The sequence below is a fragment of the Orbilia oligospora genome (genome assembly GCF_000225545.1).
Source record: "Orbilia oligospora ATCC 24927 unplaced genomic scaffold scaffold00081, whole genome shotgun sequence".
NCBI lineage: Eukaryota > Fungi > Ascomycota > Orbiliomycetes > Orbiliales > Orbiliaceae > Orbilia > Orbilia oligospora.
Window position 1 is genome coordinate 546,114 of NW_011645638.1, and position 27,678 is coordinate 573,791.

Consider the following 27,678-nt stretch of genomic DNA (forward strand, 5'->3'; position numbering starts at 1 on the left):
GACTGTCGTAAACAGGGTAGAACGGAGCTAGGAGCACCCCGACGACACCAACGTCAACAACATGTCTGGACTCACCATAGGAACTTATGTTAAGGGTGGTGAGGGTCAGACCGGCTATGTTGCTTTTATCGGCCCCACTGGGTTTGCGGCTGGAGAATGGGTGGGTGTGGCATTGGACCGGCCGACGGGGAAGAACGATGGAACGGTCGAGGGTAACTTTTATTTCGAATGTAAAGGGCCAAAGTATGGGCTGTTTATTAAACCGCAGAATTTGAAGATTCTGCCGGATCCTCATGGTGGAGGTAGTAGCTCGACGCCGGCGCCCGCGATTGGGTTGACTAGGAAAGCTTCTCAGACGTTTGGAGCGCCGGCACCGAGGCAGTCGCTGTCTGGACCTCTTCCTCCTATTAGTGCGCCGTCACCGGCTCATGGACGGAAAAGTAGTGCGATGATTAGTCCACCTCCAAAGTTAACGTCTGGATTAGCAGGACCATCGAGAGTGGGCGGTGTTGCTGTAGGTCAATCATCTATTACCATCCTAGTATGTTAAATTCACTGATAAATATGGTAGTCACCGACAAAACTTGCTCCGCGGACTGTCTCAAGTGCAATATCGTCGGGACCAAATTCAAGGACGCCTACACCGGTTGGTGGTAGGGCATCTTCCATGGCTCCAGTCCGTCCGTCCTCGACAATTGGGACCCGTGGTAGCATGATGGGTCCACCTGCTCTCCCGACCACATCGACAGCATCACCAACGTCTGCTGCTGCTGCTGCTGCTGCAAACCCGGGTGCTCGCAGGGCGTCCCTTGTTTCTCCAACAAGTGGGCCACCTGCAAGGACATCCTCAGTTTCTTCTACCAGTTCTAAGTCCGGGCAACCTAGCCGTCCTCCTTTGCGAACTGCCGCTGCAAATATGAGCAAAAGAGCGAGTATAACTAGTAGTTCAAGTGGCAGATCTTCGCCCGAGACGACTACCCCGACGCTTAACAGACGTGGTTCGAGGTTAAGTATGTCCGGTGAGCCTAGCAGCGCTCCGCCACCTGTATCTTCCCCTGTGGAAACGAAAAAGTCAGGCCTGTCTACTATGAGAGAGTCGGTGTCACCACAGCCGCTTCCGGGAATGACCTCAAAATCAAGTTCTGCCTTGACTAAGGAAATCGAAGATCTCAAATCAAAAATCAGGCTCCTAGAGAAGAAGAGAACGGAGGATAGAGATAAACTACAGGCCATGACCAGGATCGAAGCGGAAAGAGACAAGTACGAAGTGATTATTCACAAACTTCAATCAAAGATGCAGCCACAGCAAGCCGAAATTGCAGATCTGCGAAAACAAATAAAAGATCTTGAAGCACAAAGAGAGGATCTTGAAAACCAAAAGCAGGAGAATGAGATGATTGTCGAGATGGCTACTCTTGACAGAGAAATGGCGGAAGAGAAATTCGAAGTTCTCAAAACCGAGGTTGCCGCTTATAAAGCCAAGCTCGAAGAGCTGGAACTTGAAGTAGAGGTGCTTCGCGAGGAAAATGCAGAGTTAAGCGAGGGCATGTCACCGGAAGAAAAAACGAGTGCTGGGTGGCTCCAGATGGAGAGACAAAATGAACGATTAAAAGAGGCCTTGCTTCGTTTAAGAGATGTCACCATGCAGCAAGAAGCCGAACTTCGAGATTCTCTCAAATCCCTTGAAGAAGATAACAATGACCTGTCTCAGTTCAAAGGTTTGTAAGATGTGAACTTTTATCTGATTGGCCATAGCTAATAATAAGTGTTCAGAACAATACGAGGGCGTTCGTGACAAGCTATCACAAGCAGACATTATCATCGAGGACCTCCGCACTCAGCTAGACAATGCCCTAGGAGCTGAGGAGATGCTGGAAGAACTCACTGAGAAGAATCTTAGCTATAGCGAACAAGTCGAAGAACTTAAGGCAACGATCGAGGATCTTGAAAACCTCAAAGAGTTGGCAGATGAATTGGAAGTCAACCACGTAGAAACGGAGAAGCAAATGCAAGAGGAATTGGATTACAAAGATCTATTGATATCCGACCAGAAGAAGCGGATCCTCCAACAGGATGAAATGTTCCTCGACAACGTTCACACGATAGCAAGATTCAAGGAGCTCGTATTGACTCTTCAGGGCGACTTAGAAGATATGCGTGCCTCACATCAGCAAAATGCTTCAACTGCAGAAGAGATTTCGAGTAGATCGAAGGCAGTCATGGATCTTAATCTCAAGCTGCAAATGTCTGCATCGAAGTCGCAGGTAAAGACAATTGAATTAGAGCTCCGCAAAATGGAGGCGCAAGAGGCCTCGGAGCACCTTGAGATGGTGCAGCTCTACCTGGCGGAATCTTTTGATTCAGAGAAGCAATCTATTCAAGCGCTCCTCCGGTTCAAGCGGGTTTCCTTCAAAGCTCATCTCCTTCAATCACACATCAAAGATGCTTTGAATGTCGAATTTGAGCCTAATCAAGAAGACAGAGCTGTCATAGCCTCTGATATCTGCGACAAGTTAACTTGGGTAAACGCAATGTGCGACAGGTTTGTCAACTGCATAACAAGCTCATCGGCCGATCAATTCGAAAAACTCCGTGGCACATACTTGGAGCTGGAGCCTGTAGAGCGAACGTTGAACATGTGGATTGATGCCGTCAGGAGAGATGAGTTGAAGGAGAAACAGGTTGCTGACGAACTTTCAAGAACATTGGCGTTGATGACTCATCTAGCTGAAGTTCATCTTGCTAATGATCTCGAGGGCTATGCAGAAAGTGTACACATGAAAGTTCTGATGATGCTCAGCTACCTCGAATCATCTGCATCTTGCTTCCATTTCCAGAAGCAGATAATCTTGGAAAAGTTACCACCAACTAATGATGAAGCCGATATGTCCATGCACTTCGCACGGAAAGCTGAAAATCTCATTGCCAACTGCCGCAGCGCTAAGGTGATTGTCACCAAAGTAATGAGGCCTCTAGAGGAATTAAAGGCAAGGTCTTTGACTTTGCGACCTGATACGCATTCTTCTTTTGAACGATGCGAAGAGATGTGCAAGAAGTTGGCAGATTACGCACGAGGCTCCGGCTCTGACCTTTATAAACTACTCTTCGCAGCTGGACGGGAAGAACCTTTCATGTTTAATGAAATTCAAAGTGTCATGTACAGGTCTACGGAGAAGCTCCTAGCTCTGATAGATTCAGATCTTTTCCAGAGCTGCGGTAAAGAGTTAAATATTCTTACCAATGCCCTTGGAGATTTAGTCTCTGTGGCAGGTGACCTGGATATGACAGTTGAGTTTGAGAGAGGTCAGCCTCCATGGATACTCAGGGCTAAAGAGCTGAAGAGTAAGAAGTCGACTGCGGTTGATGTTGAGGAAGAGGTCAGGCGTTTGAAGGAGGACGCACACTCGAGAGCGACACAAATTAAATTACGGGTAAGAATTCCAGGTTTTCCGACCCCCTGTAAGGCAGAAGCTAATTAATTTAATCTTTTGCAGGAGCAATCTCTTGAAGAAGCGGCGGTCCGCATCGAACATCTTGAATCTCGGCTCCAAATCCTCGGCAAACAAGCCGAAAGGATTGAAGAACTTGAGCGCAATCTTACGGATTGTGGCACGCGCGAGAAGGAATTGGTCGAGTCGCTGGACGGCCTCACAGAAGAATTACAGAACATCGAGACGGAGCTCGTGAAGTGGAAGAAGATCGCAAGCGAGGCTCGTCCAGTGGATGAAAACGACAAGGCAGGTAGAGAACGTGCTGTCGCGACTGCACGTGAGGTACTGGCATTGAAGAAGGAGGTTGAGATCTCACAGGGCGCTGCTAGGTTCCATATGGAAGATGCAAGAAAAGCCAGGGATTCCGACGTCACACTCCCAAACTCTTGGTTGTATGAACCTTTGGTTCCTACGAATAAGGGTTTGGCGGAAGACCATGCTCGTGATGAGGACCTAGCTACCGAAGGAAGAGACCTATTGACAGAATTTTTGAATTTTACAACTTCAGCCCGAGTTTATGACCTTTCCAATACCAAACATGGTGGTCACAGGAGGACTGTGGAGACTCCACAGTACAATTACATTAAACAAAGGGAGCGATATGAGAGCGTACTGGCTTGGAGAGATAGTCTTGTCAATCGTGGCAATATTCACCAAGACAGGAAGGAGGAGAAGTGGCCGAAGAAGCCGAAGGGACGACGACAGGAGGATATGGTCAAAGTCAGATTTACCCTGCCAATGGCATACCTTGGACAGATCAAAGGGGCCGAACGATTCCAAGCCGCAATTGCAGATACGGATCAAGATCCATTAGAAGTTGAAAGAGTTGGGGACTTTGATGAATTGATGGGCGAAGATGGGACTTTGATCGTTTAGATCTCCCCGGTGTGATCATGATTGGATTTCGATTTGGGATTTAGCGACTGGATTATTTGCATAGCTAGTGTCTCTATCTTGTGACGAGACCATTTGTGAAGTACGTATGTACTATTCTAGAGCTAGATCTCCGACTAATACTTCGGCTTTCAATGGTATTTTCTGGTGATTTTTAATGATGCTCATCTTCTCACGGCGTAAATTCATGAGTCTGCCGCATTATCGTAGTCAGGCAGTATCAATGCGGCCCGAGGCCTCTCGCTTAGTCATAATCCCTGTCCACCAAAAGTTCAACCTTCAAATCATCCCACTTTGAAACATCGAAACAAACCTCACCAAAACACACACCTCTCGAAACGTCTGTACGGTCTTGCGATCTCCAAATCCTACACGATGTATCCCACACGGCGGCTAGCGATGCCAATGTAAGCTCTCCGCTTTATCTATACCCGGATGGAAGACGTTTAGGCGGAAAAATTGCACACCATACTAACCATCTGCGCACAACCGGAACTAGCATCAAACGGTCATCATACTATAACCCGGATTACCGACAAGGACAATCGCTCATCCGCGCCCGAAGCCCTTATCTGGTTAAAAATACTCTTACTGGGTTGGCGTTGATGGGGTTTGTTGTTAGTATTTGTATGTGGCGCCTTTTCGCCCGTATTGGGATGATTGATTGCGAGACTAACGGTTTCCTTTTGTAAATTTATAGATGTATACACGATAAAGGCCATCAAGTCCGATGATTTCGCCGAAGCAGCGTTGCCGCCGAAGAAGGAGGATATTTTGAGGGATACCAAGGGGTCCGGGAATGCAGGTCTTAGGCCGTAAAGTGGTTCCTGTTGATCCGCCTGATACTCGTTTCGACCGCCGGACTATGGCTGGGAAGAATTGGTCTCGTTCTCACCAAAGTGACCCCTCCTTTGTGATGGCTGGGAATAATGCCAGGAGGAAGGCTATCCTAGCTCTTATATCCATCCCTTGGGGATGGGATCTGTATATTTTGTATATACTCGAGTACATAAAAACTATTTTATGGGCTTTTTTGCTGATTAGCGATTCATCAGTTTTGTCTTCTTTCCCTCTGAGAAGTGTATAATCATATGATTTGGAATGAACATTATCTCAACTTCATATTCAAAAATGAATATCTAGAACAGATGGAAAGGATATCGGATCGATGTTGGAGATATCTTAGGTTCGGTGACATGGATGCATCATATAATTGCTCTCCCAACCCCCCTCTGGGCTCATAGGCCTTCGTTATCGATGTCTTAATGAGGACCTCGATAACCCTGATGACGCCACCTCCGACAAAAATTTCTATACTTTTCTTGTAGGTCGGCCTCATTGGCCCCTGCAACTAACCCCCAGGCCAAAACCCCGAAACTTAGGACTGGAATCGCAATAATTCCGGTGCATGCCATCAATCCCCCTACCATCCCGAAGCCACCACTAGCTATAGCTCCACCTCCTAGGCTCGCCAGGCCGGAGGTAATTCCCGCGCCACTAAGACCTACCACCGACCCGCCAGCGAAAACAGATCCTACGGCTGTAGCGCTACCGACAACTCCTCCTTCAAAATGAAAATCAAGTTCGTTAGAACATAATCCGGCGAAATCAGATCCAGTGGTATTTGAAATGAACTTACCAGTCACCATGCCTACAACAACAGTGTCATTAGTGTCCGTGTTATTCTCACGACGCTTGATCACCTTCCGTATGGTGTTCCCCGCCATAAAGGCGGGTACTCCAGCCACAACCAAGATCCCACCAACGGCGGACCCGCCAATTGCGGCGAGCCCACTCATAATTGCTGCTCCTCCGGCAACTCCTGGTGCAGCGGCTGCCGCAACTGTAGCTCCAACATCAAGTGCCGTTTCAAGTGCTTCCAGTACCTTGTCTATATCATCATTTTCTAGCACTGCCTCTGCCTCTGGCGTTCTGCTGTTTGGAAGGACTTGAATTCGATTTGAATCATTTTCTACTATCAAACTAAGACGGCCCCCGCTCCTAATCGCAATTTCAATCAAGCCATCGTATCTCATCTCCGTGACACGGCCATAGAGAAGGTCATTTGACCTATCGAGAGCATATAGGATATGTTGGCCTTCTGAGATTCTCATATCTTAGACTCTATCCTCGAGCTATAATCTAGCTTGGAGTTACAAAGTCTTCAAGCAAGGCAAGAATTCGAAGGTACCAAAAAGATTTTATAGAAAGAAGAAATGTTCTATTTTGATAGTACTATGACAATATAGATGTGCGTGTGTATATAGCAGCAGGGTCGAAGTCTCAATCGAATGGGGTATGGATGGCTTTTCTGTGAACCCAACAGAGAAGGAGCGGGGTTATCGTGTACCTTTATATCCTAATTGGTAGCTATCCACTCGAGCTCCCCATCATATGTATGTTCGGAAAATGTCCACATATAATGCGAGTTGGTTTCGAAATATACACAATTCCTGTTTCCATGAAGGCTTTTTTCTTCCATTTGACCCCAGAAAGACGGCTTGCCATTTTCGAATGCCTTCCGAAAGCCAATGTGTAACCTAGTCTATGTATAGGGTACGCCAAAATCGCCAAACCTTTACTTTTATAATTTAGATCAAAAAACTTTTAGAGCTTAGGGAGCTTTCTTGCTACCTATTTGAAGTACTTTAATCCAATCAGACAATGCTTAGAAACTACCTAAGTGTCCACTTGATCAAAGCAAATAATCTATCTACTACATACAATAGTTCGTAGTTTGTAGACAGGCTATTTCACAGGCTCTTAGCTATTAGGCAGGTTAATATTATAATAGTCACGACTACTAGTTTGCCTGGCAACCTAATTGCTAGCTACTAGTTTTTAAACCACACTTGTATGTATTAGTTTAAGGACTTTTTTAAAAAATTTAAAAAGAATAATATCCAAAATAACCGCCTTTTTTTTGCTTTCTTTGGGTTAATTCACGGTAGTGTCTAGCGGGCAACCTCTACTAGCACTGCTTAGAACGATGCGAAACTCAGCTATAGCTTTTCTTCTAAAATATTATCAGATTCAGTCGTACATCCTCCTCTTCCTCGAAAAAGTATGGTTTTAGTCACTCTATATATCGGTACGAAGAGTAGTGCTTGTACAATTGTATGATTGTGCATTCCGCCCACAGGAATACATGAAACTTAGAAGGTCTGGCAGGAGAGAGCGGGGTATTGCATATTTTAACCCATCGAACCTTAAGTTAATTGGTTCATATGACCATACCGGAGCCTTGGAAAAAAGTCTTCTCCAGTGCAAGAACGAGTGGGGGTATACGTACCTTGGACGGGAGCAATTATATATTAGATTCGCAAATTGCTCGATGCAACCTTTTTCCTTTTTTTTTTTTTGTATCACGTAAGTTCTGCCGAAAGCCTTTGAATATAGATCAAAAGTATTTATGTAATCGAAACGGAAAGAAATATATGACAGAAGTGGGGTCCGATCCTTGTGGATATCGCATTGCATCAGCATTCTTACCAGCTATCTTGACAATACCTGCAATCATTAAAAATGTAAAAACCATATGCATGAGGCGTACATATCTAGTATCTGGGTTATGGATATAAAATTTTGATTCGAGGCTAGTTTTCAGGCAACTTCTAACTAATGCATTTCAGGTTGCACAAACAGTCATAATTCCGCTACTAAGGATCTATACGTCGCGGGATAGATTGCGTACATACACCCATGGCCTGGTCTTGTCCCCACACCTGCTCCACAGGTTAAGGTTAGGCAAAAAGAGACCCCCATCGAGTCGCACATTCGCTATGAATTTGGTACAAACTACAGATTTGGAAGTATTTCCGCCTAATACGGTTAGACCGCGTTGGAAAACTGTAGCTCAACGCAGAAACGTGAGTTCTCCGCGACGTGCTCTAAGACCTAGATTCGATTAATATCCACAAGGTCGAACTGATCAGCTGATATCAAAAATTGTGGACAGAATTTATAGTCGCCGTCAAGGAAGTTGAATGGATTAGTTACTGGTTACTACTATTAGAAGCTGGGTTATAGCTAGCTAGCCGCAGCTCGCAATATGTAATATATGTACTAATTCTACTAAAAAATTGTAGCATTCGTAGACTATCGTCTTCATTATAGACACGAAAGCCGAAAAGAATGTAAGCACTTTGAAGTGACGAGTGACTGACGAAACGAAGGTGAAATACATATATCCTAGATACACCTAACTCACTAAGTCCGGGAAAACCGACCAATAGTAATATTATCCTGTAATTGATTATTAATCTGCCACATCAATTTAACTAATCGAATTAAACTCCTACTCAAACGAAAAGTTGCATAACTAGTCTAATACCAAGACTGGTTCGATTTAAAACACACTTCATCAATTGGACAAGATTTCAGAAAGCCAGGTATATATATTATATTGGACTATGAATACATGCATGTGGATGTCAAATAGAGTTTTCCTAAAAATCAATTATGCATTGTGAACCGGCCTGGAAAGTGTATTCGCTCACTCTGATTATCTCAATAGTCAAGGCCTTATCTATCCCGTATCGATACCTTAAAGAACAAATTAGGGTTCAGATCCTTCCAAGACTATTCTAAAGCGGTAGCATCGTATGCACTAGTATTAGCTAATATTGGCTACTCTAAGAGCCTAGTTGGCTAGCCAGCCAGCTGGTATCTTTGAACTTGCACTGTCTAACCTAAGAGCTTGTGCATAGTGTTTTCTAGTAGCCCTCGACAGCCCTCTAAAAGCCATATTCCCGTATTCCCCGCTAGTGTATATGTAAGCCACCTCTCTGCTACATAAAATTCTGTGTGGAATGGAGCCTTTGTAGATCTAGTATCTCATAGTCGAACACACATAATGCCACCTAAGTATACATTCCACATCGTAGATCAACCTCACAAAGCCTAAACGTGCCCATGCAAGTAGTGTTAATCGGCCAAGAAAAAAAAACACAAAAACCCCAAGTCCCTCAATTAACATGAATAAACCAAAACCATCAACCACATATGTCGACATCATACATTTCGCTTAGGCATACTCGTGGAGACCACATGCATCCAGAACCCAAAACCCCTCTCACGTGTGCACGTGTGGGTACACGTGGATCCACTTGATTTAGGGCACGTGGTACAGTATGGCGCAATCATTTTTGGACTCTCTACGTATACGGAGTACATCTAGAGGGTTTAAAAAAACAAAAAACAAAATGTTAGACTCTTCTAGGTCATGACGTGCATTGTTTAGCCCTAGAAGTTTTTGATGCATGGAGCAGGGTCTCAGTTGGGGCTTTTTTGGTATAGTCTATTGTAAAGATCGGACCGAGCTCGCGAGGGGTAAGTTTTTGGAGTTGAGGTTAAGGGTCTGCCCACGCACCAAAAAAATAACATAGCTAGCCTAGAGTAGAGAGTTTTGAGGGGAAGTGGATAATGGAGGGTTTTAGTGTAGAGGCGCTATCATATGAGATTTTTTTCTAGCTATCTTATACAGTGAAATCTTTGTAGAAGAAAAGAGGGGGTGCGTAAAACAAGGTAAAATGTGATATCGCAATGATGGAAGTATAATATCGTTAGTATGATTTATGGACGAGAATATAATCATTGCCCCCGGGGATATAATGCTCAACTCGTATACGTACAGACTTTCAAAGAAAAATAAAACAACTGATAAAAAAACAGATAAATGTATCTCCCAAAATAAAATAAAGAAAAGAATTCCCATCGTCATCATTCATTCATGACTCTCTGTTACTCTCCGTCTCTCTATCTCTCTCTCCCGCTTCCCCCGGATCTTGAGTTATCATCTCTCCGTCTCTGTCCATCTTTCTGGCCCTACTTCCTCCGCTACACTGCTCGCGGGTAATCCGATAAGTCTTTGGACGAAATGTGACGTTCCCGCTTCGACGATTTCCTCGATTTCTAGCGTGACGATACAATCGGCTACCCAGTCCTGGCATCGTTTTAACCCATCCATAGGTACGGGTTCCGTGGACATGATCCGCTTCGCGTGTCTCCGGTGTCCTACTGATATCGTCGCTACAGTAACACAGCCTATTTTCAATCACAATTTAAAAAACGAGAAAAATTGTAATTTCCCACGTTAGCCAAACGATCTTTCTTATCAAAGGACCAAACCCCCCTTCCCCCGCTAGCTGTAGCAAAAGGCATTGGGGGGATAGAGAGGGAACAGAAGGAAGAAAGAGTATAGATCTTTGAAATACCAACCTTCCGAACTTTTATCCAGTATCTCAACCCCGGTCCTCTTATCGAATTGGTACCACAGTCTATCCCGATCTACTAACAGCACTTGGAATAGATCCCCGTGAATCTCCCCTTCTCGATGCAGCGCAAGAGCCCAATGTGACCGATTGTTCGGGTCTGTGCCCGGGCCGTAAATGACGATGGAAAGTTGGTAATTCGACATATCCGCGAGGTCGTGGGGAAGGATATAGCTAGGATTGGGGGGGGTATATAAGATCGCCCTTTTTATTTTTTCCTTTATGCTGCTCGCCAGAAAACAGAGCTCTAGAAAAGGCGAGCGAGGGGGGGAGCTCTATCGGGGAAGGCGTCGGGGACGAGCGAGACCCTTATTTTTTTTTTTTCGTTCGCTGTTTAGGGTACCCCCGCAACGGTATAACAGTATACACTTGCAACTTGGATCCCCGCCAATATGCGGGGTGTGAATTCTATCAACAACTTTGTGCAACGCAAGCGGGCGTGGGGAATGGATGTTTGTGAGTTAAACGGTTGAGCGCGGATATATCAGTCCGGTGGAGAGGATATAAAAGATTTTGGAGTTTTACTGTGGAGTGTCGCCGCAGGTTCGCAGACGAAGATTGAAAGGTGGCAATGTCATGCTAGAATTGGGAAAAAAACGGTTCTGGGCTAATAGCTTTTGGTCCCGTTGGTTGTCGAAAAGAAAGGGCGATAGTGCCACGTGATTCGACGTATACGTACACTTCCAACTAGTCTAGTTGGAGTGTTTGTCGGGCCTAAAATGCATCGTGCCCCGCTCCTCAATCGCTTGAAGTAACATGAGGAACAGGCCTAAGCTTGGCTACTCTTATCTGTCGCTTTTAAAGTCTGGCCATTCGGATTTAGCCCGTTCATGCATAGCACCGTTTTCGGTGTCAAGGTTGAATAGAAGTAAAAGACTGAATATCCAGTTCAGAATATAATAACCCTGGCGCACTTGGCGCTGTTGCGATAGAATATTGCATGGTCCAGTTGGCAGTCCTGCGCAGTCGGGAGTCATGGGGTTTGCTGCATCTTCTTGGGGGTTAAATATCCTGATTCACGAGGGGGTGGAGAACATGGGATGGAGAACCCTTTTAAAATCGAATTTCTAATGCTGGGTTCAATAAATGATGCAGGATTAGAATCTGGGGCGTAACCACATTTATTACCAAGAGAAAGAGAAATAAAATAAAAAACCGGAAGACGCCAATGCAAAGAAATATTAAAAAAGAAAACAATGAAAGGCTGAGAGGAAAGAATTAAAAGTCAGGGAGTATATTACAAGAATGCCAGTTCGCCGAAAAAATACCCATACCTTCGCTGCACTGAAGCGTAAAAAAGTTCTAAAGCTATAAAGCCATGATCTGAGTCTCCTTGTTTAAGGAAACATCCCCGGGGAATCTTCAGCTTTTCTGTCCATGAACCATGAAGGATTCTCCGCAGCCACATTCCTCCTCTATAAGTAGCTCAAGTTAGTGAGGTGATTCACAAGAACAAATAGTTCGTAAGATTGTGAATACTGACTTATGTTCGGGTTGTTGAAGACAAACCGCGCACTTAGCCGGTCTTCTACCCAATCCATCTCGCTGCCAATGATGCTGAATAGCGCCTTGCTATCAATATATACTTTCACGCCTTCCTGCTCTACCACTTCATCGAATTTACCGGGAGATTCAATATACTCCAAATTATATGCCAGACCACTGCATCCCTTGTTCTTCACGCCGACCCGAATCAACTTGGGAGGTGTTTGTTGAGTCAATGATCGAATATGATCAACAGCAAGTGGTGTAAGCGTCATAGCTGCCTTCCGCGGTCGAAGTTTACGAGGTGTCGGAGCCGTAGCAGTATTTGGAGCCTTAGTAGTAGCGGCAGTGGTAGTAGTAGATGTTGTTGCTGTTTGAGCAGGTGGCGAAGTCGGTGTTAACTTAGACACTATGGACCCGGTTGCCGTAGCCGAGGTAGTAGGTGTCGGAGCTGCTACAGGTACCTTTAGAGCAGACCGACCATGCTCTACAGGCATTGTAGTAAACGGAGGGCGCTTTCCATCCAAACTTCTTCTTGTGAGCTCGCTGCCGGGAGCATCCTTATTACGAGGAGGTGCCGGATCCATACCCGGCATGGCCAGTGTTTCCGGCCGGTATGGAGTGGCAGTTTGAAGAGACCTCCGAAGGCATGATGCACAGATTGAAGGCGATAAATATGGTGAACTCGGGCTGTAACGGGGTTTGACAGAGGGCGCCAGCATTCGTCGGCTTGTCGACATCAATGTTCGAGGGAGGGACATTGTTGAGGATTTTTCGGATTGAGTCCGAGGAGGCTGATATAGCAGATAGAGAGGGGGTATATGTAGTTGATTCTATTTGTCTAATAGGGCATACTCCTCTGTATGCTTGAAAAATGAGCGAGAGATTCTAAGCGCAGCCAAAAGTATATCGCCACAAAGTGCAACAGCTATGCGAATGGAAAGGTTGAAGTTGGAAAGGCGAGAGAGAAAGTGTCGGGATAAAGACTTCTGACAAATCCGACGCCGCTAAGAATGACGCCGCCAAGACCCGCTCGGCCAATCAGAGATGAGGCATTAAAATCACACACATCCAACACATTCTCAAACTATTGGCTTGCCATTGCGTTTAGACAATGAGACTAGTTTATCAGCGGAATCATCTATCAAGCATATCCCGAATAAATGAAATGTAGGGTTTCCAAATTTTAGAATTTAATTTATGGAGTTACATTGCCTAGTAAATATATATCTTCTAGAATTCTCAACAAGTAGTCTGTCAAGCCTCCTATTATTATTGCCCCTTTCCAAGTTACCAGTATTTACAAACACTGCCAATAATATGGATTCAAAACCGAACAAGTAGCAGGCGGTTGACAACTCGTCGGTCCCTAATAATATATATATCAGTCAGCCATCTATCTCGATTATAGGGTCATGTACTAGCCGAATTGATTTGTAAGGTAAGAAACTATACATACCACGTGCGCAACTCCGCCACACTTTCCATACTTCGTCTGTAAAGGCCAAGTAGTAGTCGTAATCAAAGGTGTAGTAGTAACAATAACCGTGGTAGGAGGTTTTGTACTCGTGGCCGTTGGCGACATAGACACTGGAAGACATTGGTGGAGATAGGTGTTGCCTCTGGAACACCAAGCGCCGGATTCACAGATTGTTCTGGTCCATGGGACCGTTGGGGCGCCGTCACCGCCGCACTGTTGAAAATTAATTTTAAAGCTTATGTAAGTGATATTCTCTGAGGGTTTATAGGGTGAGGATTTTAATTAAAGGGAGGTTTATTGAAGTAGATGTTGACTTACGACACCCCAGAGGGTTTGGACGTTTGGAGGGAGGGAGGCTGTGGTTGTACGGGTCGTTATAGTTTGTGCCGCTGAGAAAGGTACAGAGATGAAGAGGTAGATTGGGAGTGAAAATTTAGAGAACATTTTGAATTCGGGTTAGGCTCCAAGCTTAAGCTTGTTATGGATCGGTTTCTTAGAAACTAGTGTAAGTTATTTCCTTGTACTTCTCCGGCGTATAGTATTTTTTGTCAAAAGCATGAAATACATATATTGATCGATGTTAATTTTGAGTCTTCTTATAGTTCACTAGCAGTTCAGAATATTCTATACTAGTATACAGGACTACCTTGAGTTCTCATAAAATTAAGTATATAACTATTATTCACAAACAAATAAGCCTTGAGCCAACAGTACCAAAAGATGGTAAACCCCCCAAACAAGCTTTCTTAGCCTCAATCAAAACCCCCCCAAGATTTCTGCTCTTTTGGCATCCCTGAATAATCCTGCATACACCCTATCATAAATACACAACCATCGGGGTTTCGATCCTGTGTAACCGATCGCGGCTAAATGATCAATGCAGGTATGACAAGGCGTCGCCTACTAAAAGAGGCTTCACTGCAGAATTCCGTCTAATGAAACATTCCAAACCATAGACCTCTTTCATGTACACCCCAGGCCTTTCTTACTAAGTTCCTTTAATCTGATCATTTGGAATTCGAGCAACTTAGTCAGCCACCACGGGAAATTCCGTCGAACATATGTACGTAGATATATGAATGTGTTCAAGACCCCAGTGGAATTCAGCTTATTAAGGAAAGAGATTTTTATCGGGATTTAGTTCCTATTCTGTAGGTTGGGATGTTACACAAGATCACTCAAGTGACCTGGTTGAGGTGATTTTTTTGGAAGACTAGTCGTGATTCCACGGGGCTTCGGGCCATCGGGACATATAGCTTCGAAGATATCAAGATTTCATACCTAACTTTCTAGACTTAAGAATTAACATTGAGATACCACCGTTAGCTGATGATGATGTGAAAATAATACAACCCTGGCCAACGCTAATACCAAATATCCAAACGCCCTTCTAAAAATAAAACTTCTATAGTACAACCTCTCCCACACAATCCTACGCCATCCAAAGAACTTCCTGATCCTCAGACAATGAAAGAGCTCTCTCAGCCCGCACTGCCCAGCTTCAGTAGTCCAAACACACAATTCATCAACAGTCCCGCAATAACCGCCAACTGCCTTTTCGAATTCCCCAAAGTCCCTTCCTCCCTTAGCATCCACACAATACAAAGCGGCCAGAAAAACCCCCACATAACCCCAATAAGCGTATCTTCCAACCCCCCACTCTCAGTATTTACCGTTGCATCCCCCGTCTCCGCTTCATTCGTTGCAGATTCATCAATCCACCTTTCTTCCAGCGCTAGAGCATGCCGTCGCGATTCCTCATCAAGAAGAGAAAATCCGAGACCACTACTAGCGTTTGGATCTGAAGTCCCGTCTATGGATGTGGCATTATTATTATTATTAAGTAGAGTACCATGAAACTGGCTTCTTAACGCTGCAATATCGGACTCCGTAAACCCTGCGTTGAGGAGTCTGTCGAATCCCTGCGGTGCAGGAAGGGTAGAAGGATGATGAATCGCCTGCGATTCAGTTTCTGCTTCTTCTGCTAAATCCTCGTCTGTGAGTTCATCCCCAATGCTGCAGTGGACATATACTCCTGTTGTTATTGTTGTTGTTGCAGTAGAAGTAGTAGGTGTAGATGTCTTGGCATCTTTCTTATCCGGATAGTCGTCATCTTCGGGATCTGGTCGGATTACTTCCTTCCCTTTTCTAGATGTACGTTTCGGAGGTGGCGGAGGTTGTTTTTTCTCCTTCTTTGGAAAGCTGTTGGTACTCGTCGATGATAATCTTGATACTCCTAGCGCCTGCCCGATGTTGGCTTTGTCGCCTAGAACTTTCCCACCGTGGATCAACCGTAGTCTACGACGGCCGGTTTCGACAGGTAATGAAGTTCGTATCAACCGTTTGAGGGTGGATATATTTGTGGAATATGGTGCTTGAATTGTAAGGGAGAGGTCGGGTAGTGAGGATGAGGCGAATCTTATTGTGATTGAAACGGGGGTTTCGGGCGGAGGTATTGAAGATGAAGGAGCAACAGGAGGTCGTGAAGCTGATGCGGATGTTGAACCGTTATCGTAGGCAGCTCGCGAGGGGCCGTGCAGCGGGAGAAGAGGTTCTCGCGCTGGATCTCGCGAGGAACTCATCGTGATTGATGATGTTGAGCGGTGCGAGCTAGTTGGGATGACATCGTTTAATTAAGCAGCCCTGACGATGCCCCAACATGCGCAACACAGGACTCGTATTTAACACCCATGATCGGATACATATACGGACGTACCCTGCACTTTATAGAACGGCAATTCGAATATCGAATTACGGTCAACTGCGGCAAGTCAATAAGTAAATGTAGCCAGTGCCAAAGTACTCGATACACGTACGTAAAATCTATTCTGTTTTTTCCTAGCTTCTTAAATCGTGCGGTTAATTAAACTATTTTTTTTTGCCTTCTTATAGTCAATTAGCCAAATAGATTTGGTTTCTGCGGTTATCCAATTAATTTCTGTAATTCTTGTCTCTTCTAAGGGCCAGGCTCGCATCTATATGAGGTTAATCAAGTCATTGTCGAGGTGAAGCTAGCTTTAGCCTTTTCAGAACCACCTGCATCGGAATAGATATCTCTTTCTTCCAACTAGCAATTTATCGCGCTCTGAAATAAGTATATAGACGTCGAAAGTGGTCAATGCTGGGCGGTCATTTCTAAACTGATCATGACAAGACTAACATTAACCAGCTGACAAGAGTATATATAATATTTGTACACTAATCAATAGATTGATCAACAGATATTATACTAGACTTGTACAACTATATGGGAGACAATATAGGCCTACCTACTACTGAAGTAAGTATACAAAGTAACAACGGAATCGGACCTTCGAACATTTAATACTCAAAGAGCCTCTACCTTATAGTTACCTATGACATCGGTCTTGATAGGTTACGAACACCATTGTAAATTTAATATATTCTTTCGCAAAAGGCCCGTATATCATCTTCTTCGACATAGCCTTCCCCCACCATCAAATTTGTAGTTACTCTCCCGCTATACATAAATACTGATACACGGAATAACAATTCTACATAGTGTGATATCTCATAAATCTTCTAGTTAACAGTGCGACTATAACCAGCCCTGGTCTATCCTATAACGTATATCCAACAAGAAGGCATAGTCGGAATGTAAAAGTAAATAAATATTGACAAATCGACAGTGTTGTTTTTGTGGTAATTTGCCCCTCCCAGCGATCGGGTCCTCGGCCAGTCTCCAACTCAGCTTATCAATCCTCCAAAAATTCCAAAAAATCAAAGAAAACCTGCGAATTAATTCCAAACCATGTCGACATCTCAAACCAGCTAAATAAAACCCATCACAACCTTCAAATCTACAGCTTCATCGAAAGCGAAACCAAAAGGAGAAGAATAACTACAATGGCCTCCACTGCAAGATCCCTCACAAACCCTCTTCTCCTCCGCCGTTTATCCCGCCGCACCACAATATCGTCGTCATCGTCATTGATACCATCATCAACAACACTAATCCGCCACCATCCAACCCGCCTCTTCACATCATCATCCACATTATCAACATCATCACCCCTCCTATCAACCCCTCCAAAACGCCCCACCCCCTTCCCAACCATCACCCGAAAGCACCACCAACACCAACAACACCGCACCCTCTTCATCCAAACCGAACCAACCCCAAACCCCGACGCTCTAAAATTCATCCCAGGCCTTCCAGTCCTCCCCGCCAACGCCTCAAGCATAGAATACACCTCAGGCCGTCAAACCACAAACTCACCCTTAGCAAGATCATTATTCCAACTCGACGGGGTAACATCAGTATTCTATGGGCCAGATTTTATCACAGTCACAAAGGCACCGGATTCTTTATGGCATTTGTTGAAACCTGAGGTGTTTGCTTTGATCACGGAATATTTGAATAATGGACAGCCGGTGGTTCAGGGAGAGATCTTGGAGAATGAAGATACTAAGGCCCAGGAAGGAGATAGTGAGGTTGTAAGTATGATTAAGGAATTATTGGATACTAGGATACGACCAGCTATTCAAGAAGGTTAGTACATTTCCCCATATATATATATAAGTAAGTAAGTGCTAATTGGAATAAAACAGACGGCGGCGACATCGAATACCGCGGCTTCACAGACGCCGGCCAAGTCCTTCTAAAACTCCGTGGCGCCTGCCGAACTTGTGACTCCTCAACCGTAACCCTAAAAACCGGCATCGAATCTATGTTAATGCACTACATCGAAGAAGTAAAAGGTGTAACTCAAGTTCTAGATCAAGAGGAAGAAATCGCCCAACGGGAGTTCGAAAGGTTTGAAGCGAATTTGGCCAAGTTGAAGGGTAATGATGCCGTACCTAAGACCAGTGGGCCTCATGGTATTGACGCTGCTGCTTAAATCAAAAAAAGAGAAGAGGCTATGGTAGGTGGGGTTTTGATGAGAAACTTGTATATTATTATTATTATCACTATGATTATTCACGCAGGGCGTAAAATGGGTACCATTCGCTATATCAGACTGTATTGTACATATACACACCACTAATACAACTCCCAAGTCAACGAATTCTTGGGACTGACACCATCAATTCAGACCTATTTATACCTCTATAATACTATCATAGGTAGAATAAAGTATAAAGTAAGTAAGTAATAGAATTTAATGCGAAACAGCCAGCAAATGCATTAATTGTATAACCAAAAGGGTATCTCTATAACAAATGCAGAATCAAAGTTAAAACAATCAAAAGCATTTAACGCTAACTACCACACCGATCCAATCCAATTGATCCAATCTGTTCCCAATGCGTATGCATATGCAATTGCAATATCAAAATGCAAAAACCAAAGTAACAAAGTAACCAAAAAAGAAGAAGAGATACATCTCAAACCCATCAGATAACCCCTTCAAACCCAAATGAAATGATGATAATAACAATAATAATAAAAGAAATCACTTCAACCCGAACCCCTCACTCTCCCTCACAGCCCTCCACAAAACCCTCTCCAACGTCTCTTTATCCCCCCACCCCCAAAGCGTAATACTATTAAAACATGTCCTGGCAATAGGATACCTTTCCACCCCTTTCTTCCTCCCATGAACACTCGCCGGTCCACCGTACACAAGCTTCAACACCATATTCGCAATCCCCATTGCAGGAATCCTATCACTCCCAGTAATAAACCCTAGCAATTGCCTCTGCATCGTCGGTGTAGCACTTTCGAACGTCTCCCAGAACCATCTGACAAGGTTAACTTCATGCGGTGAAGACGTAGACCAATTCTCATACGTCGCCACCGCACGAAGGGCAGTCACATCCAAGGGCTCATCAGACCCGCGGACAAGAAGTTCAATTTCATCCGGTTGGAAAAGAGTTAACGCATTCCCCCCACATACCGTCCAGAACCCTCTCTTAAACGGTTCAAATTGTCGCGCCACCGATGTATCAAGAAGGTATTGCGCATATAGATCCACGAATTCTCTTTTATTTTCGTTCGTAACCGGTTTGTTCTCCCCGCCAGGCACCAACGGAACCTGCATGTTCTGCCCGTACCGATCAACTTCAACCACAAAGTCTCGACAAAACGTAGACTCCACATCTCCCTCAAATTCCAGCAATTGCCGTAACCCGTTCGCCAGCGCGGGGCGAAACAAGGCAAGGTCCTCAAGCGTCGAAGTGAACGGTAGTCGTGCAGTCGGCGATGGCGTCGAAAATTTGCTAGGCGTGCTAACAGTCGAACTCGGACTCAGCAGCTTCTTAAACACAACAGGTGGCAGCGCCACGTCCAGAATCGTAGAGTTGTAAATCGCCATTCCAAGTAAAACCCCGACAAGGAAATACTGTTCCGTAGCCTCGAAGGTATGAGGGTTAAAATAACAATATCTCGAATCTTCATCATAGACAAACATCCCTACAGCATTTCAATTAGCTTTCATCCACAGATATATAAATTTAGCCAAATACTGGAAGTTTAGGATACTCACCATGCCTCGGATCAAAGATATCCCTGATCAACAATAAAAACCACTCCTTCCTCAGTCCCCCAATATCAATTCCATCCTCTCCTTCAAACTCAATCTTCAACCCCTTCTTAATATCCCCACCAGCTCCACCGACACTCTCGCTAATCCTCTTCAAGCTATCCTCGACAAGACAGTCCCGTCGAACCCGTAACAAAAGGTATTGGTTAAACGTCCTACGTAATCCAATACTATTGAAAAACGCTTCGCGTGCCTTAACCTCCATCTGTCGCTTGGCATCATACTCCAAAATCTGGATCTTAGACCCCATCGACAGAAGGAACGGATACTGGCAGAAACTGAATTTTCCGGATTTAGCTTCCCATTGATCGTAATCCGCAATCAAATCCGCATAATCAAGCATACTGTTGTAAAAGTCGCTGGTGGGGATGATATGACCTCGGACCAAAGCCTGCTGCCGAGCAAGATGACCTTCTCCGATAGAATCAACTGCTAAGACCTCAGCATTCGCATTAAACCAATTTTCCAGATGACCGTCCGCCTCCCGCTTCTTCAGTGCCGCCGAGGTATTCGCAGCCGCAAGCAGAGATAAAACTTTCGAAGCAGCTTTGATTTGCCAATCATCCGCATACACAACCCCTCTAACTCTTTGCGTCGCTTCTTGCGTCATATGCTTCCCAAACTGCTTCGTAAGCCTATAAGTAATAAAACTCCCTGAGAAATCCACCAATTTTCTAAAGTCCGGTTCCTGAAGTCGTGAAAACCACGATACCAGGAAATGATGCGATTCATTCGGAAGGTTGGATATAAGGCCCAGTACTCTCTTGATAATACTAGAATGCTGGCCAGGACCCCCACCGCTCGCAGATGTCGACTTAGATTGTGGTTTATTCCGTGTTCGTGTCCAAGTCCTCATCCGCATTGCTCTTGACCTCGACGAGGCCAATTCCCCTGCACTAGAAGGATGCAAAAGCGGACAAACCATGATGACCAACAACGTTCTAGAATCCTCAGGCGTTTGAAGCGGCTTCCCTGGGCGTTTCAAAAGATGCTCTACCGCCTTGAGGAGCACTCGCTCGAGGTGATCCCTAGCTTCATCGATATCTGACTCCAATTCCTCCGCCTCCTCCCGTGTGAAAGGTCGTTTGTTCCCTCCGTTCTCCTCATCACGAAGGTTCCTCGAACTAGCCTCTTCCAAATGAAACATTTCAGCAGCGATATGATCGCCAGCCGTAGATATCGCTTCATAGAAATCCGCCACCTGTTTCCAATCGATCCAAGGACTCTGCAACCGCAACCTCTCTCGTTGTCTCCGCATCGCCCTATCCATCGTCGAGGAACTCTTATCCGGCGATCCAGAAAGCTTTGATGTATCCGCAAGTTCATCCGGTCCCACTTTAAGAAAAGACGTCTCGACAGTCACCCAACTAGAGAAAGAACGTACAATATACTCCTCCAACGGGCGAAAAATCCTTTCGGTCAGTGCTCGCTGCTCCAGCCGTCTAGGAGAATATGCCATTTCCGGCTTCTTTGGAGATATAGCACCCGGCGACGCCTCAGAACTAACACTCCTCTTCATACCAGGCGCTCCAGGTCTCTCTGGGACGCTAACAGACAATTGTCTTAGATGGCTCGGCGCATTACCGACATCGCTAGGTCGACGATTGTGATCCAGCCTTCCGTCTTCAAACGCTGGATAAGGCGCCGGTGTCATCAAGTGCGTATTCCCGCTAGGCCTTGGTATCTTCCTAGGCCCGTTCGAGGCGACCGAAGAAGTTGGAGTGCCACGGGGCGTCTTCCCTTCCACCATTGCTTTCCTAGCTCTCAGGAATGACTCAATACAATTAGTAATAATCGCTTGAGTCCGTTCCACAGTAATTGGCGGTGGAGGAGGAGCCGGTGTTGCTATTGAGTTGTATTAGCATAAAACAAGATTCCATAAAGTTTATGTCTTAGAAGACTCGTAGCACAAAAAAGCGGCTTACTATTCTGTTTCCCCTTGCCCTTCTCATCGGTCTTCACCGTCTTTTGAAACGGTACGAGATCATTAATTCCTAAACACACCGTACACCTAAACACCGTCAAATGTGTAGGCCAGCGCACGGTCGAAGCACAAGTCATACACGGCCCAACTTTCTAAAAAAGACATCCTCCCCCAACGATATCAGCTATCTCAACTCTCGTCAAGCAAAAACCTCTCACTCCCAACAATAAAACACAAAAGACAATTAAAAGAATGAAGAGAACAAGGAAAAACTCACCATCTCAGGCACCGATCCATTGCCCACCCTTCTAACCGCCCCAAAAGGTGTAATGTCAACTTTATCCCCTCCCTGCGGTATATTTTTCCCACCACCGCTTCCGCTCCCACTTGTTAAACCCCCACCACTACCACCGGTACTCCCAGGCGGCACATGACTTTTCGATCTCTGGTGGCCGTATAACGTCGGCGCGGATTCGTCCAACTGTGGGAATATGGAATATAATCTAGGTGGTGTCGTAGTTCGTTCCGGTTGGGTGTGGGATGATGAGGCGGAAGGGGCAAAGAGTTTAGTCGGCCAACTAGGCATGATCACAATTTCTTTCTTTCTTCCCTTTTCCCTTCTGCCTTATCTTGTTTGTCAGGGTTTATAAGGTTTTTTTCTCTTTCTTTTCTGTTTTCCTTCTTGTGAAGGGGGGGTATGACAAGGGGTGTGAAATAGTCGAGGCCGAGGTTCGAGACTGTTTGAATTGTGTAAAAGATGAATTGTCTTCTAATTATCTAGGTTCGCAACCAATAATATTGCATGGTAGGAAGACTGAAAAGAAGCTTTCGTCGTGCAAAGGGCCAAGATGGTTTCGATAGTTGAAAATGCAAATGAAGTTCCAGGAAGTTCGAAGTTCGAAGTGGGCCCTTGGTCGAATATATATACGCAACGAACACCCAGACCCGGGTAACCTGCGTATTATATTATAAAAAAATAAAATAAAATAAAATAAAAATAAAAAAGGAAAATGTCCCCACTGCCAGCTACACTGCCAAAAAAAAAAAACACCGAAGTAGCAGTTAGGTAAGAAAATAAAAGTAGCTCGTTCGTGGGGAAAAAATGCTGCGGTTTTTCGTTGATAGGCAAGTAATTAATGCTGCAACCGGAAGGGGACAAAGAATTAGTCTGGAGACGAGACGAGACGAGTTATAACCCGAAACCTGCGAGGCATGCGGGCTCAGAATTCGAACGTTAGAACAGCCCTTTTATTATCGCTTTTGTCGGACGCTCCTTTGATTTTCGGCAAGAAGATCGAGAATTCTTGGAACAGATATGCCAATTGCAATTGAGAATCGTAAACGGGAGGTGGGAAATGTTGAAATGCTGTTGAAGTTGCAGCTCGGTTGTGGTTCGAGATGGGTATGGTAATGGTAACAAACAGGACGGACAGACAGTGCTTAGCCCCAAACCAAACAGCTGGCAGTGCAGTAGCAAGTATATTATTGTCGGTTCAAACTGTACCCCTGGATCGAAGCTTCAAGGTATCCAAACCTCGAGCGCTCTCGAGTAAAAATGCGAATAAACCAACGAAGGCGTAATTGGGTAATAGGTTAGAGTCGGAGGAGATGAAGACCGTGGCAAGCCTAGAAGTTCAAAGAAGAAGAGGAGGAGAAAGCTAGAAGAGAGACGACCGAGAATTATAGCAATTGCACATGCGCATATGCATACAACATGCATGCTCAGGGGATGCACTCTTTCTTGTATGTCGATATCAATAAGAATTAATATACTAGTCGCAATTCAGTGCAGCGCAGAGGCAGTCAGAAAGAAGATAAATCCTGAAGCAAGTAGGTAAGTAAGTACCCAGGTAAGTACTTACAGCCGCACCAGAATGAGGCAAGCAGGTGGTTGGGACGTCAGTGTGTATGTGCGTGCGTGCGAAACTAAGAAATAGTCGTTCTGTGCAGGCAGAGCTGTTTTGTTTGACCTGACATGATCACCACCAAATGGCGTACTCGTGAGGGCGGTCACTGCGCTGGAACGACTCACGACTCGACTAGCGGATGTTAACGTGACCTCTCTTCTCGGGGCATGTAATGTTTGTGCGTACCCGGTGCTAGTTCCCATACTACATTAATAACGTGAAAGATGTTTCTAAAAGCAGGTACTTTGTCTGGAGTATTGGAACTTGAGAGGTCGTCGACGGGGATGGCAGGCTGCATGTACAGGTACCCACTCACGCCCTCGTACCGGGCCAGGGTCCTAGTCTTGGCGGATCCTGGATAGGGCTCTATCACAAGGGAAGAAACAAGTTTAACGGCATCATCAGGCCGTTCTTGAGATTTATAAAAGGCCCTGAAGGTTACATTCGATATTCCCATAAGTTGATAGCGGATGAGTAAACATCCCATCTTTTCTCCATAACTGGGTAGTTAACTACCAGGTTGGATACGCTATGTTAACGCGCCTCCCGGGGACATGTATAGAGTAACTACTTAATGTCCAGAGATAGAGATAGTCAGGCCAAGGACGGGACCCTCCAACGTTACGTCCGGCTCGATTTTAATTCTCGCGGGCTTGTTTCAGCGGAAAGAAAGTCTTGGCTTTATCCTGTTTACCCAGAGAGAGTCCCTTGCATATCCTTACATACTTCCTTAGGTAAGTCAGGCATGTATGGATGGTCACCTATGAGACCCGTTCTAACATGAAGAACACGGACTGGAATGATAGCAATAGTCAGAAGAAAAAAAGATAATATTGTTGTCATCACAATATCTCTCTTTTGGACCGGTATAGTAGTATAGCATAGCATGTATCAACTGAACAAGCTTCAGCTAAATGTAGCTATTGAAACAATGTTGTCGACAACCCACATGATATCGATGGAAGAAGAAGCAAAACCCCCATTCCCATATAAACAAAGAGTCATGAAACGGCCACAGGCACACACGGAAGAGTAGTAGTAAAAATAATATAAGAAAAAAAGTGGATTAATGGCTCGAAACAAGGAATAAACATTAAACACCACCACCACCGCCACAAACAAGTCACCCAGCAATCTAATCTCTGTATCTCCAGAGAGAGAGGGTGTTGTGACGCTTCCAGGTCTTTCTCCTGCCAGCCTTGGTGTTGTTGTATCTGTGCCCCTTGTTGATACCTCTGCTCTTCTTGCCGGTAGCGGTGAGACCACGGCTCTCGCGGTGCTTGTGAACTGGGTTGACGATCCAGTTGATGCGGGCATCGCGACGGATGGCCTTGTGCTGGGGGTCGACAAGGATGACCTCGAAGTACTTGTAGGTCCTATTCGCACAACCATCCGTTAGTCATCCATTTCCATACAATTCAATATTATATCCAGATTGGAATGTAACACATACGAGTCCTGGTTGATCCAGTAAGAGTTGAGAACGCGCAAGTTGGCGCATCGTCGGCCGACACGCTCCTCAGCAGTGGACCTGAGCGATCGCTGGTACTTCAATTGGTTCACACCCTGGTTGGTGGGCTTGCCATAAGTAGCACCCTTTGGAACTGGCCTCTTGCGACCTCCACGGCGAACACGGATACGGTAGATGACATATCCCTGCTTAGCCTTGTATCCGAGACGGCGAGCCTTGTCTGGGCGAGATGGTCGGGAAGCACGATGGATGACCGCTGTTGTCGAAGGAATCCGTAACCCGTCAGTATATTCTGTTGCTTTTGATTTGAAAAACTTTCGACGACAATATCCCTTCAATGCCTCTGGGTTGGGAAAAAAGCGAGAGCGATTCCTGACTCTGCGAAGAAGCTAATCTCCAACAGAAGCTTCATAGCTTCTTCTTCCTTCCTCCCATTCCATAGGACTTGAAGAGACATGTCCCGAAGAAGGTGCTTTATCATAGGAAAGCAATACCTAGGTTTCTGTAGTGCCAGCATCGGACACGGAGAAGGAATTGCAGTACATCAGACTGCTTTTTCTTCTGAAGTTCTTCGATGTATTTAAGAGCACCCATCTATACGATCCCAACAAAACCAATCGATTAGCCTTCCCATCACTATCACCATCCATTGTATCCAACTTTTTCCAATTGACCGAGAGTTAAAAACGAACCTTTGTCGTATATTCGGAATATGGAGGGTAGGGGTTGTCGAGTCGTGAGGTCGGATTCGTCGGTAGGTTGTCGTGATGATGTCTTCAAACTAGCAAAAAACCTTCAAAGCGGTGGAAGAGACTTTCTGTGAGGAACAAATTGCACCCACCAGAATTTGGTGGAGAGGGCTCCAAACCCTCGCTTATTAATCCTATTTGGGTTTGTGTCCCGAATTAGAAGTATCTTACAAACAAACAAATGGGTCCTCAACACAGCAACACAACTATCTGGGACCGAGTCAATGATGTGGGAGTGCCTCTCTGGGGCTGCCATTGAGATGAGATATAATACAAATACAAAACACCATTCCGACAACATTCCGACTCCAATCTTCTATAATATCGTACATCTAGTCTAGTCTAGTCATAGCCTTGTTATGATTCTCTATATCATTGATTAGAGACCTCTCCTCAACCTATTCACCGCCCCATCCACTAACCATCTCGCATAAACCTCATGTAACCAAACGTACAACCACGGCATCCCCTTCCCATCCTCTCCTTTCTCTCTATCCAATCTATTAACCCTCTCCATATCAATCACACATCCGAATCTCACCAAAACCTCCCCATCCTTTGCCCCATCCTCTTCAATAACCTCAAAACAATGTCTCCCACCACTGATATGCCTCCATGGCGCTCCATACTTCGCAGCAACTTCCCAAATGTGTGTGGGATAATCCGGAAGATCATATGCAACTACTGCTCTTCCCAGAAGTTTTCCATTTACCCCATCATTTTGTTCTGTTAATGTTACTAGTGATGTTGTATCTTCTGCCGCCTCCTCGATTGATATGACGTTGAAGACTCCATGTGCGAGTTCTTGGCCGACGTAGACTCTTTCTTTGCCTCTGTCGCCAGTTGTAAATCCGTTTCCGGTCAAAAGACCGATGCCAAGTGCTTCAAGGCCTAATGTAGGCGTACAGAATAACGCCGAAGTCCAGATTTCTATTGGCGTCTTCTTGTGCTTTACATCTTTAACCACGGTTTCATCTCCTATTCTTTCGGCTGCTGAAACCGGTCGAATTAACGATTTGTAGGGTACTCGCGCCGTAAACCAATGTCCATATAGCTGTTTGAACCTCACGTCATCCGTAGATTTATAAACCGGATGTGACCGGTGAATATCAGTTGTGGGATATTGGTATAGGAGACGGGTAAATGTAGTTGTGAGATATAATATCGGAGGACCGATAAGAAAGAAGAGGATTGAGCGTCTGGATGACAATAGCGGTTTTGAAAATGTACTATAGCCTCTATTTAATGCGCCCGATCTTTGGAGACCAATGAATGTAGACGAAAGTCTTGTTATCAAAGGAGATGATGAAATGATTCTGGTTATGACTATTGGAAGTGTCATTTGTGGCGGCTTCTTGTGCAATTGCGAATGTGCGTTGCAGATGTTGGAATATTCGTGCACCAAATTTTGTGAAGATGTTGAATGATTCGAGACAGGAAACTAACATGGATACAAGATCTCCTCAATCTCTGCAGGTCCGATAGACTTCACCACTTTT

At 45.0% G+C, this 27,678-nt stretch overlaps 11 protein-coding genes across 11 annotated transcripts; 3 read left to right on the top strand and 8 right to left on the bottom strand.

Annotated features, from left to right (window-relative positions):
- Positions 1 to 61: 61 nt before the first annotated feature.
- On the top strand, positions 62 to 4,367 carry AOL_s00081g159 (uncharacterized protein; the record flags this gene model as incomplete). Its single annotated transcript, XM_011124977.1, has 4 exons — positions 62 to 514; positions 572 to 1,718; positions 1,774 to 3,431; positions 3,495 to 4,367. The coding sequence occupies 4 exons, from the start codon at positions 62 to 64 to the stop codon at positions 4,365 to 4,367; spliced, it is 4,131 nt and encodes a 1,376-aa protein (XP_011123279.1).
- A 393-nt stretch (positions 4,368 to 4,760) lies between these two features.
- AOL_s00081g160 (uncharacterized protein) lies at positions 4,761 to 5,204 on the top strand (the record flags this gene model as incomplete). Its single annotated transcript, XM_011124978.1, has 3 exons — positions 4,761 to 4,792; positions 4,885 to 5,012; positions 5,086 to 5,204. The coding sequence occupies 3 exons, from the start codon at positions 4,761 to 4,763 to the stop codon at positions 5,202 to 5,204; spliced, it is 279 nt and encodes a 92-aa protein (XP_011123280.1).
- A 443-nt stretch (positions 5,205 to 5,647) lies between these two features.
- Positions 5,648 to 6,499, bottom strand: AOL_s00081g161 (uncharacterized protein; the record flags this gene model as incomplete). The annotated part of the gene is made up of 1 exon (XM_011124979.1): positions 5,648 to 6,499. One exon carries the CDS (start codon positions 6,497 to 6,499, stop codon positions 5,648 to 5,650), a length of 852 nt encoding a protein of 283 aa, XP_011123281.1.
- A 3,680-nt stretch (positions 6,500 to 10,179) lies between these two features.
- AOL_s00081g162 (uncharacterized protein) lies at positions 10,180 to 10,803 on the bottom strand (the record flags this gene model as incomplete). The annotated part of the gene is made up of 2 exons (XM_011124980.1): positions 10,180 to 10,430; positions 10,605 to 10,803. The coding sequence occupies 2 exons, from the start codon at positions 10,801 to 10,803 to the stop codon at positions 10,180 to 10,182; spliced, it is 450 nt and encodes a 149-aa protein (XP_011123282.1).
- Positions 10,804 to 12,019: 1,216 nt separating this feature from the next.
- On the bottom strand, positions 12,020 to 12,903 carry AOL_s00081g163 (uncharacterized protein; the record flags this gene model as incomplete). Its single annotated transcript, XM_011124981.1, has 2 exons — positions 12,020 to 12,072; positions 12,141 to 12,903. The coding sequence occupies 2 exons, from the start codon at positions 12,901 to 12,903 to the stop codon at positions 12,020 to 12,022; spliced, it is 816 nt and encodes a 271-aa protein (XP_011123283.1).
- A 539-nt stretch (positions 12,904 to 13,442) lies between these two features.
- AOL_s00081g164 (uncharacterized protein) lies at positions 13,443 to 14,066 on the bottom strand (the record flags this gene model as incomplete). Its single annotated transcript, XM_011124982.1, has 3 exons — positions 13,443 to 13,511; positions 13,602 to 13,835; positions 13,941 to 14,066. The coding sequence occupies 3 exons, from the start codon at positions 14,064 to 14,066 to the stop codon at positions 13,443 to 13,445; spliced, it is 429 nt and encodes a 142-aa protein (XP_011123284.1).
- A 1,037-nt stretch (positions 14,067 to 15,103) lies between these two features.
- AOL_s00081g165 (uncharacterized protein) lies at positions 15,104 to 16,204 on the bottom strand (the record flags this gene model as incomplete). The annotated part of the gene is made up of 1 exon (XM_011124983.1): positions 15,104 to 16,204. One exon carries the CDS (start codon positions 16,202 to 16,204, stop codon positions 15,104 to 15,106), a length of 1,101 nt encoding a protein of 366 aa, XP_011123285.1.
- Positions 16,205 to 17,489: 1,285 nt separating this feature from the next.
- AOL_s00081g166 (uncharacterized protein) lies at positions 17,490 to 18,484 on the top strand (the record flags this gene model as incomplete). The annotated part of the gene is made up of 2 exons (XM_011124984.1): positions 17,490 to 18,135; positions 18,195 to 18,484. 2 exons carry the CDS (start codon positions 17,490 to 17,492, stop codon positions 18,482 to 18,484), a joined length of 936 nt encoding a protein of 311 aa, XP_011123286.1.
- A 555-nt stretch (positions 18,485 to 19,039) lies between these two features.
- On the bottom strand, positions 19,040 to 22,638 carry AOL_s00081g167 (uncharacterized protein; the record flags this gene model as incomplete). Its single annotated transcript, XM_011124985.1, has 4 exons — positions 19,040 to 19,998; positions 20,072 to 21,973; positions 22,054 to 22,204; positions 22,330 to 22,638. 4 exons carry the CDS (start codon positions 22,636 to 22,638, stop codon positions 19,040 to 19,042), a joined length of 3,321 nt encoding a protein of 1,106 aa, XP_011123287.1.
- Positions 22,639 to 25,094: 2,456 nt separating this feature from the next.
- AOL_s00081g168 (uncharacterized protein) lies at positions 25,095 to 26,024 on the bottom strand (the record flags this gene model as incomplete). The annotated part of the gene is made up of 3 exons (XM_011124986.1): positions 25,095 to 25,335; positions 25,413 to 25,686; positions 25,925 to 26,024. The coding sequence occupies 3 exons, from the start codon at positions 26,022 to 26,024 to the stop codon at positions 25,095 to 25,097; spliced, it is 615 nt and encodes a 204-aa protein (XP_011123288.1).
- Positions 26,025 to 26,558: 534 nt separating this feature from the next.
- Positions 26,559 to 27,521, bottom strand: AOL_s00081g169 (uncharacterized protein; the record flags this gene model as incomplete). Its single annotated transcript, XM_011124987.1, has 1 exon — positions 26,559 to 27,521. One exon carries the CDS (start codon positions 27,519 to 27,521, stop codon positions 26,559 to 26,561), a length of 963 nt encoding a protein of 320 aa, XP_011123289.1.
- Between the last annotated feature and the right edge of the window lie 157 nt (positions 27,522 to 27,678).